We start from the raw sequence: 12,110 nt of genomic DNA on the forward strand, positions 1-12,110 counted from the left end.
TGATGTAATAGCATATTAATGCGGGGGAAGACATCATTATACTTGTATTGATTTTCCTGATTTAATAAAAAACTTGAAAATTGAAACTTGATATAAAAAAACGAGAAACGAGAAACACGTATAGATTACATAAACAAACGACAACTACTGTACATCAGATTCCTGACTAAGGACAGGTGCAAAAATTTGCAGCGGGATTAAACGTTTTAACGGATCCAAACATTCTCCCCTTTTCTGAAACAAGAGCAAAAGATCAAAACATAGAACACCACACGATAAAATATCAATTAGCAGGCTTAAATCAATCAAAAAACTTAAATTAATTATACACTATGAACGAATAAATTTGATCGGCGATATATATCTAAATGCAAATACAGTTAATAAAATAAAACAAAACATTCAAGGCCAAAAAGCAAACAAAAAGCCCAAACAAAGTCATGGCAAGACACCACTGCGACATATTTAACCCTTCGAAAAAAATCACTTTAGAAAAAAACCGGTTTTAATAATACATGTAAATCTTGAAGTTTATACAAATGAAGTATAAGAAGAAGTGAAAAATTTGAGATATTCCAAATGATCAAAGCTGGTATATAGCCAAGATCCATATAAATATAAAATAACAAAAAAGTATTATAAACAGTATCAACAGGTCGAAGAAAATACGATTTAAGAGTACTCGCTAGTTAAAAGCCATAAACAATAAATAATAAAAAATCATGCATCAGAGACTAAAATCAACTAAAACACATCCCAGGGATTTAGTATTTAAACGTCATGAACAGTCAGAGAAGACATGACTTGTGCAATGCCAAATATTAAATGAATTGACAGGTACATAGTCTGCGCAGTTTTCAATAAACTAAAAGGCGTCGTGCAAGTATGTGGTATTTATGCTTATACGCATAGCATTTTTTTAATAAAAGGCGAGAAAAAACTATTAAAGATATATTTTAAAGGACACAAAATAGTAATTTGGTTCTAAAAGATAAATTGACATTAGTAGATATTTCATAATCGTAAAATAACGAGAATAGTACCACTTTTTAGTGAAAATTATGGGAATAAAGTCTGTTAATGGGTTGGACAGTTGAAAGTGTGTCAGTAATGAGTTATTTAGCCACGACAATAGTTTTGCTACCGTTATATTTTCCCATTGGAAAAGTAAAGAAAGAGGTGTTCTTGAGGGAAAAAAATCAATACGGTGCAACAGTATCCTTCAAGTAAGAGCATTTTTATTTTGACTTTCTTTGCATTTATTGAAGGGTGTGTCACTTCAATATAGCGTGGTATGGATTGGCCACTGGAATATGCATGAATTTATTATTAACGTTTTCAGTCAGCCTTAATATTTGCTAATTCTTCAGCATTTTCCAATTGGTTCTTTTTTTCCATTACTTATTAATAATATGTTGTTAACAAATCATTCTAAAGAAGAAAATGGAAAGGATCGAATGCAGCTACATTTGGTTATCTTAAGTTTTAATTAATTTTATTCCGTTTAGTTCGTTTCTACATAAGTGCAGAGGAGAACTGCAGTTGTCCGCATGTAAACTTCTAGCATTTGTTACCAATATGAGTACATCGCAATACGTTACTGTTTCAACACCCAGGGGTGTTTCATATCTGTTTTCCTAAACAATTATTATTGTTTTACCTTTTTTTTTTAGCAATGCATCACTCTTTACTGTCCTTATCTATTATTCTATATTCTGCGTCTCCATCCCGATTTTCGTGTATACCAAGAGGGTCCGGATTTGGGGTGTTGATTATTTCTGCATTCTTTATATTGTTATGTCACTTTTCTCTACATTTTATCTATCTAACTCATTTTTCTTTCTCTATTCTTTATATTTTAGCATCCTAACATATTTAACTTACTGATGTTTATTTCCATTACGACGTTTATCTGATTCTCTGATTTATATACTGGTTACCAATGTAGATGACAATTTGGTGTCCCTCATGATAATTAAACAGAATCCACATGATGCATGCGACCATTCTTGTATGAAATTAATATTACTTTAATATTCAACTTTTTGAAACCATTTTTTTATCAAATTTCAATTTCCATTGTCTAAATTGTTCATTGTTCATGCGTTGTTTCCGTATATTTTAGCCGCTCGTCTTTAGTCTACCAATTTGATCCGATAACACCCCATTTAACAATAAAATTATACTTTTATTGCCATTCATAACTCTTAACAGACCAATTAACAGACCGGGTGATATTCATCCGACCCATTAACAGACCAGGTTTATATAAAGATTGATTAATGTCACCAAAATTTCGTGTAGATTTTTTACAATATGACATCAATATGGTTAACAAACATAATGGCCGTCTTTTTTCGATGTTCAAAACACTGCATGCAAGTAAATTCAACCAACGTGTCATTTTGTGTACATTTCGTGTGTGTAAAATGTTTATAAATTTATTGATGAGTAACCCGCCGTTTCATTTTACAGATCGTACATCGAAGCTAGAATAAAAAATAATTACACCACTGGATTCAGTACATTAAATTGTTTTGTTAGACATGAATAATTTTAATGATAAAAAAATATTTAAAATGTTATACAATGCAACATGCTGAACTTTCAATGATTTTCTCGATAAGACCTGATTATCAGACTTTAGCCAACCCGGTTAACAGACCAACCACCAATATAGCCGCATACTCAATATAGATTAACTGTCCAATCTCTCGGTTAGCCGAGTGTCGGCCGTGTTCAAGCTGCTGAATCAAATATATATCGCGGTTCGAACGGACGTCTGTGAGCTTTGAACCCTCTCTGTAATCTTGAATGCTTAGTTTTTATCAGCATTTGATGTAAAGAAAACGTACATTTCTAATTGTATATATAAGACCAAGGATTTGTATACTAGATACAAAATATTACTATACAAAAATTAATCCTTGATATGAAATAGTTTTTACACACATAAATATAAATGATATATGTGAAATGTTATTTTTATGTTAAGAAAAATACTAACCTCTTTAAATTACTGTCATCTGTTTTCTTGACATGACATGTCAATGCAGTTGCAAGTCCAGGTGTGACCTTTACAGTATTAACATATTGTTGTGCACTAGATGGATATAAAGCAACAAAAAACAAAACATCGGCCAAAAGATTCATTTTTTCATTAAAATATCAAATAAAAGTATGTTAAATCAGTTCGTGATCTAATCCATTTCTTACATGCTCTAGCAGTGTAGCACATATCATGTTATCATGACGTAGAAACACAACAGGCAGTTTTATTGTTGATAATTCGTCTGCAACCATTACAGCGACGATCTGCTGACATTTCTCTTTGTCTGCGAATAAACGATGTAATTATTCTTTTCACATTTTATTTATATACAAATTAGATCAAAGGCTAAGGTGGCACGGTAGTATTTCCTGGCCCATGAGGGATAATGATAGCCTTTTTAGAATTTTCACCACTTTCGAATTCTAACACTGCAAAAAATTCTACATTCACAGTTAACTGAAGTACTTTCATTTTACTATACAGAAAAGAATTTGAATATGTATCATGACCGTTTATTTTTTTTGCTATTTTTAAAAAACTAAGGCCACTAGTAAATTTAGGTCTTTTATGGTGCAGTGAATACAAAATTTAAAAAATTTATCATTAATTCATTTTTATCTGTATGTAAAATTATTTCATATTTTTCTACACCTGATTCATCACTCAGTTTGGGAAAGTATGTTCAGTTGATAAAGTATTTTTTGTCCAATCACACTGTTCAGATACATTTACCTAAGTAGGGTACACAAAAGAGCAACCTAAATTCTGGAAAACAAATACTACCGTGCCACCCTAAACCACATGCGAAGGATGCAACCAACAAGTTTGTGGGTTGATCTAGTTTTCCTCTCTCTTTTATATTCTATCAAAGTTTCTTTTAAAAGATCGCACACTTATGTCACAATGACCAATAATCATGATAATCAAGTGGAAAAATTCTCGTTTCCTTACTTTTTCAGATACTCACATGAAGAACAAAAACAAAATTATCCGGTTATCTTCAAAGCAAAAAAAATCCTTCTCAACATTTTCCTGTTGACTTTACATTTAATCACTCCGACTGAAATCACTGTACTTACATGTATGATTAAATAAAGAAAAGTATGGGTACACCCCAAAGTCATCGGAGGGAGGCATAACGTGTTATCCTTGTCTGTCCGTATTCCCGTCCGTCCCGAAATTTGTATCCGTTATCTAATTTTAGTTTGCCTCAACAAAATGTTATGAAAAAAAGTCTTATTACAACAAAGCAAAGTTCATGTTCGAATTATGTGGCGTCACTTTTACCGTTCTCATGAGAAAACACTTTGATAGTTATATATATATATAGGCGGGGGAATCATATGTGTCCAATATGGACACATTCTCCATTAATTTTTGTGCCTGTCCCAACTGAGGAGCCTCTGGCATTTGTTAGTCTTTTATGATTTTAATTTTAGTTTATTCATATATTTCGGAGTTATACAAGGCGCAGGATTTTCACGCTGTGTTTAAGACCCTTTAGTGAACTTCGGCGGTTTTTGCTCTTTGGTCGGGCTGTTTTCTCTTTGACACATTCCTCATTTTATTTCTCAATTTTTCTCAATGTAAATCATTTAGAATATTTTTTTTTAATTTAAATTACCACACGAACTAACATTTTACAAATGAATCATGTCCCTGTTATTCTCAAGTTACGGTGCGACATGTGGACGCTGAACAGTCCGACAGACACCGGACATTTGTATATCATACGTGCCGTCAAAATTTTGACGGCCGTATAATAAGGTAAAAAAACAAAACCGTCATACTTGGCGACAGTTTATTCATGTAACATTTAAAATGCAGTAAACCATATATTTACATGATACACATTCACATCTTTACATATAAACATACATTGTTTGATTATTATCATTCTTTGGCACAAAAGAAAACATTTATAATAGCACATCGATTATTTGCTCGTTCACGCGTTTTGTAAGTTTTACTAACTCAAGACACTGAAATACAATTCTTAATCAATACATAAGCAACAATTCAAAATAATAAAATCTGCCTCGTTCACACGTACTTTTAATTCAAATTGAATTCGAATCGAATGCGAATCGAATTCGCTAATCGTGTTCGCACAGTATTCTTTTATTTGATTCGAATCAAATTCGAATTGGCTTATTCGCATTATCCAATTTGCATTAGAAATGCGTTTTCGTTAATACGAATTAGTTAAGTAGAATTAAACTATATTAATGTGGACACTTTCTTTATCAGTAATTCGAATTAAATTCTAATTTATTAATTGAGAATGCGAAACAAAACTTAACGTCGTTCGGACACTATTTAGCAAATTCGACGCACATTGCAATTAGAATACGCATTGCAATTGCAATAAGAATTTACGTTCGGACGTGAAACGTTTCGATTGTTAAACTTATTTGAATTAGTTATAATGAATCAAATTCAAATTAAATGTACATGTGGACACAGCATCATACACATCTCATAGAAAACAGAGAAATTGTATACCTTAATCAAATTGTCTTTACTATGTTTTTATTGCTTTTGCAATTGAATAAATAAATTAGTTATAAACAAGAAGTCATGTGACTTAAAAAGTTTACCCATAAACCTTAAATTCGAGACAGTTCTTGTTTGACATAAAAGATATTTATTTGTGATAATGATTATAGAACAAGTTACTGAAAACGTATCTTAAACAATATAAACAAATTTATTCATACTTTGTACAAATTAAAATGAAATAAATGAGTATTGTTTATGTCATCCCTGTTTTAAGTACATAAATTCGAGTATATCTACCAAATGTTACATACTTTTATTTATGGTTTGATCTATTTACCTTTTATGTAAATAATTTCATATCTGACATTAAGTCCGGTTTCCAAATCTAAAATAGGAAGCGTTATCATGTAATATGTACTGCTTCAAGGGTCATTTTACCACCTACATGTAGTTTAGTCATTTTTATATAATTAAGTTATCATATATCGACTAAGACATGTCACTTTCACTTCTATTTCTTAAGAAAATCCTACAAAATTCGTCGACTACTATCTTACACTTAATGTAAAAACAACTTTTATTCCAGGTTAATATAAACATCATAGTTATGACAAAATGCTATTTAAAAAATATGACAAAACTCCTTTTAACAAATATGACTAATAAAGCCTACGCTTGAAAATAAATAGAAATGCACTCTTTTACTTGGATTTCGATAGAAATAAAACCCATTTACACTTCAGTAAAACTGATAATTTTCATATCTTTTTTCATTATTTACATGTACATCGGACGTTAGAATGACAAAACATAATAAATTAAAAAAAAAAAACATGTGTTCTCAATAATACTGACGCTATGACTCGATACATATTTTTTTTTAACTTACACAGAACTTAAGACTTAGGCATGCAATGTTCCGTAAATGTACGATATCTTATCAACTGACTAGAAAAGTTTGTAGCACTTGTGCAAAAGAGACAAATTCATCATAGATCAAGTCACATTATGATTAGGGATAACACTAGAGCTGCAAGTCCCGACAATTTCCAAGTTAAACAATTTCCTCTGTTTCCTGGATCTGAAAGTAGAAAACACTGTGTTAAGACCTGTTTTTGACATCTTCTTTGAATTTGGTATATATTATTTTGAAAACATACCGGATATTAAATTACCAGTTAAAAAAAGAACAATCGGTAAAAAGAAGATTGTCCGTACTATTTAGGTGGTATTGCATATCATCAATATAGTCGATGAAACAGAAATTTCTACAGCAATTCTTCATTTACTTATTTACATGAATGTGACCTACCGAATTAGACTAGTTACCGGACTTGTTATCACATAAGCAACACGACGGGTGCCACGTGTGGAGCAGGATCTGCTTACCCTTCCGGAGAACCTGAGATCACCCCTAGTTTTTTGTGGCGTTCGTGTTGTTTATTCTTTAGTTTTCTATGTTGTGTCATGTTTACTATTGTTTGTCTGTTTGTCTTTTTACATTTTTAGTCGATGACGTTGTCAGTTTGTTTTAGATTTATGAGTTTGACTGTCCTTTTGGTATCTTTCGTCCCTCTTTTATCTCAAAGACTGTAGTTTATTTCATTGCTCGTTTCTCAAACTTAGCAATACGCCTTTCAATAGGGTCCAAAGGACGGTTGTTAATCAATCGCAATCATCGGAGCTTTTTTAAAATCTTACAATGTATGAATTATAATCCGTCATGGTTAGTTCGCACTTGATAATTAAAGAGCAATAAAAAAACCTCTTTCAATATAAAAGTTTCTGTTAGTCTATATTTTTATCCTGATACATCAGGACAAATCTTCTTTGAATCGAAGTTTTTTGTCAAAAATGACTGATTAAAAGCGCCTATTCCATGAATTTCTCGATATAACTTGAATGTAGTTGTATAACATGTACTTATATGAAATGTTACCTCTCAATTAAGAGAAAACAGATATTCTTTAATGAATAAGGAATAAAATGGAGGGATGCGTATTTTTTTCTTTTCCGGCACGTATGTAATTGCCCTTCCAAATATGCAGGAAGATTGTTCAAGAATTTGTCTACTATTGAAAAAAAATCTGTTAATTATTTGGACCACTATGTATATTTTTTTCCTAATGAAGGTAAAGCATAATGTTAGTTAAAAAATTTAATGGCTTAAGAGACAGACATGTCCGCACGGAAGCAACTGTTTTGATTCAAAAACAATTTGTTTACCTTGTTCTGCAGGAGAAATTGGATAAACAGCCGGTGTTGTAAGCACATTATATCCGGGATCTTTATCGCCCTTCGAAGAATCGCCATCATCGATAATCACACCTTTCTGTGTTGTAGTGGTTTTAATTTGGTTTGGTGTTGTCCGAATAGACGATAATGTCTTATTTGAAACTGATGATGTCATTGGTATCGTTGATGTTGATGTTTGGGTGGTGACAATTGTAGTACTCGTTGTAGTGGTAGTTGAAGTGGTTGTTGACGGCTTAATTACCAATTCTTAAAAAGAAGAAAAAAATATGATAGAACGCAATGATTTTCATAGTTAAGTACAAATGCACTTTATTAATCTTATAAAACATTTTGTATGCCTTTCAACCCTTATATTTTATAATATAAATGGGTTGTAAGCCTGTGAGAACGCTTTCATGTGTTTATTACACGTGCATCTTTTTAGACTTTGATAGCGAGTTGTCTCATTGGCACTCATACCATATCTTCTTATTTATATAATAATGGATACAAGTAAAAACACAAAACGCCTGCTATTATCTGTTTTACATTAGAAAGGCAAAATATACTAAATAGACATTCAAACTCATAGATCGAAAATTAACTGACAACACCATGGCTAAAAAAGAACAAGACAAGCAGACAAATAATAGTATACACAAGACACAACATGGAAAACTAGACTTAGCAACACGAACCCCATCAAAAACTGGGATGATCTCATGCATGTGCTCTGGAAAAGTAAGCAGATCTAGCTCCACATGTGGCACCCGTCGTGTTGCTCATGCATAAAACACCGATATTTATTATCTACTCAATATGTATTCAGAAATGTATTAAGAAAACAAAAAACCCTCTAAACGCCAGTTAAACATAGTATCGATTAAGCCCATACCTTTTTGTAATTCTTTGTTATAAAGTGAATAAGATTATAACCCGATGTTGACTGCTGTACACCATTTTTTTTTTACATTATTGGCTATTGTGTCTGGGTTTGTTTTATTCACACATCGTTATCAATATAAAGAAATTGTATGCGACTGTCATATAAGTAAGATGTTAAGCTAGCTATAACACCAGTTTAATACACCGTTTTGTACATAAAAATGCCTATACCAAGTCAAGAATAAAATATGACAGTTGTTATACATTCGTTTGATGTGTTTGAGTTTTTAAATTGACAATTCAATTTGGGCCTTTCCGTTTAGAATTTTCTTCGCAGTTCGGTATATTTGTTTATCCTACCTTCAACTAAAACTTGTCCAGAAGTTGTTCCGTGTTGATTGCTGGCTACACATGTATAATTTCCGAAATCATCTGCTTCTAACGAATATATTTGTAAACTTAAAATGAATTCTGAGTCACTGTTTTTGAATAACGTTGGATTGTATTTCCAATCTCTTTCTCCTTCTTTTATCTCCATATTTCCCTTTTTCCATATTGCTATTTCAGGCGGATATGCCTTGATATTACAATCCAGATAAATATCTTTACCTCTTAATTGTTGAATTTTTTTATTGGTTGAAGATACTATCGGCTTAACTGAAATATTAAATAATAAAGATTTTTTTTCCAAAGAAATACAAAATCGATTTTAAAATTAGGGACGACATAAAAAGTTCAATGTAGGATGAAAAAATTAATTCACATATTTTTTTCACTGATCCCCACCTACCCCTCTTAACTTAATTTGGGAAAAAATGATTTACCAATAGGAATATATGTAAAAATCGATTTTAGATATACAAAACTTGCCGAATTTTTACCCCAACCCCACCTATTTGATTTAAGTTTTTTTTAACCCTACATCGATCTTTTGATGTCGTCCCTTAGATTATCCATAATTCATTATCTTATCAAAGTATTCACAAAAACATACTGATACGTACTTTAAACTTACTAATCTAAAAGTGTAAGAATGGTAAATTTAAATACTTTTTTTTTGGATGGATTTATTTCATGATTATTTGATGCTAATCGTGCACTGACAAATATTTAACACATATCCTGGACAACAAATTATTGGACAGAACAGTACTGCAAAATAAGTAGACCGTGATGTAGACTTACGCGGCATTATGGACTTTAGAGGAATTGTGGACTTTAACATTGCCACAGCGCACATTTAGGATAATGCTCAACATAAGCAGGAGCAGATAATAAATATTTTGACTTGCAACAAGTATTGCTTAAATGCTACTTTAATGTGTATAAACTTCTCCACTTGTTCTAAGGTGACCATATTTGTATATCTTAGACAGACATTGATTTGTTTAAAAACATATGATGTATATGTCCAAATATTCTGTTTAAAAAATTGAGAATGGGACTGGGGAATATTTCAAAGAGACAACAACCCTACCATAGAAAAAACAACAGCAGAAGGTCACCAATAGGTCTTCAATGTAGCGAGAAATTCCCGTACCCGAAGGCGTACTTCAGCTGGCCCCTAAATATATACTAGTTCAGTGATAATGAACGTTTTCTGCATATTTTCATGTGTGTCATATTAACTGGTTATTTGAAAGATTTTTAATTTGAATAGATGTATTTCAAATTTTCAACGCATACAACTCATTAATTGGAAACACAGTCGGATGTTATAATGTTCTGTGTTCATAAAAAAATGCACCGAACATTAATTATAAAAATATAAAGATGCTGTGTATGTTTCTCTTCACCACAAACCAAACGCCATAGAAGTTATTTTGCTTTAGCTGCTTTACTTACATTACATGATTGATTTGGATAATATCAAGCTTCAATGCTTGAATTATGGAATTCATAGTCAGAATCATTTATTAAATTGCCATATTTGTAAGTAAACTTGATATCAGACACAAAAATACATGAAAGGGCTTTGATTGCAGTGTGTACAATTTTAATTCCTGATAATTAATTAAAACATAATCAAGCAACTAAGGTTCTAACTGCATCAGGCAAAGTTAAATGAATTTTGCAAATCTTATTAAGTTTCTTTTGGTCATACAGAATAGACAAAGCAATATTTCGTTTAAAGTCTTGCCTGTGACAAAACATTTACAAGATACAATTCACATAGGAATAAAGGCAATTTAAAAAGAATTATAAGTTAAATCTTCTAATGTTTTATGTATTTGTACATCACTGGCCTTAAACTGTATAGGTTAGAGCGTTCGTGGTGAAGGCAAGTCAAGAACGTGCATCGGATACACGAAATATAAACAGCGTTATTTTTTGTTTGGGAGAATGCATGTGCCCTCTACCTATGTACAAGCACGGACAATAACTCATACGTGGGGGTCCAAGAACTTCAATAAAGGCCTCTATTTTCACTTGTAGTCGAACTTATCAACTTCCGAACTGATTTATCCATCTTCTAGATTCAATAACTGATATCCTCTAAATATAAGAGGCATTTACTATGGATTTAAAGCTAACAACAACATTTGGAGAAAATCTTTGTCGATATATTACTAGAAAATTATAACAGTGAATTATCGTTGGAATGTGTTAATAATGTAACTGAAGAGCATGAATTTCATTCCAAATTGCTGGTCTCCATCGGGACTCGAACCCGGGGCTCTGTGTATCAAAGCAGCGCGTTAACCGACTGAGCTAAAAAAAAGTACTTCCTTAGCTCAACCATTTACAGCTGCCAAAGTAACTACCACACGTTCTAAGGGAAGCAATCCCGTCATACTTCCCCCACCTCAAGAATCATCTAACCATTATGACTCTCACACAAACTACCCTAGCTAAAATTCACCTCTAAACTCCCTCGTTTTTTAGGTGGGCGCAAATGTAACCGGATATAAAAAAATATCATTACAAAATTGCTTGTCTCCGTCGGGACTCGAACCCGGGAACTCTGTGTTACAAGGCAGCGCATAACTTTACTAAAATGGCTATTAGTAAAATATTTTATGTACAAAAATGTATTATATATAATGTGTGTGTTTTTTAAATATTTTTGAAACACAAAAAAGGTAGTTATACCAAATACTTACATTCAACATTAACTGTAATGTTTTTGACTGCTGTTGGAGGAACACCATTGAATGCAAGACATTCATAAATACCAGCTTGTTCTTTAGATATTTCGTGGATTGTTACTGTTTCTCCAGTAACAGAGGCAGGAAAATTAGGCTCTGAAAATAATTATTATTGATTAAGGATACTAGGGCACATTTACTTATTTAGTTAAACAAAAATTATAATTCAAGATGCAAAGCCGAGTACGACTGTCTAATGCCTATACTGGTCATGATGGTATATCAATGCGAAAACCTCATATATATAAAGATCACCAACCAGTGACTTTGATAATGCTTATTGTCTT

At 31.9% G+C, this 12,110-nt stretch overlaps 1 protein-coding gene across 1 annotated transcript in view; it reads right to left on the reverse strand.

Moving 5' to 3' along the window:
• Positions 1-4,839: 4,839 nt before the first annotated feature.
• The window catches only part of LOC134715550 (lachesin-like), a 39,745-nt gene continuing 32,474 nt past the window's right edge, over positions 4,840-12,110 (reverse strand). Inside the window, exons 5-8 of the mRNA XM_063577790.1 lie at positions 11,779-11,919; positions 9,035-9,331; positions 7,781-8,056; positions 4,840-6,635 (exon numbers count right to left, since the gene is read on the reverse strand). Of these exons, the coding sequence (XP_063433860.1) occupies positions 6,556-6,635; positions 7,781-8,056; positions 9,035-9,331; positions 11,779-11,919 (794 nt within the window). The 3' untranslated portion in view covers positions 4,840-6,555. The remainder of the gene's footprint in view (positions 6,636-7,780; positions 8,057-9,034; positions 9,332-11,778; positions 11,920-12,110) is intronic.

Source organism: Mytilus trossulus, chromosome 4, assembly GCF_036588685.1.
Source record: "Mytilus trossulus isolate FHL-02 chromosome 4, PNRI_Mtr1.1.1.hap1, whole genome shotgun sequence".
In the NCBI taxonomy this organism is placed as follows: Eukaryota; Metazoa; Mollusca; class Bivalvia; order Mytilida; family Mytilidae; genus Mytilus; species Mytilus trossulus.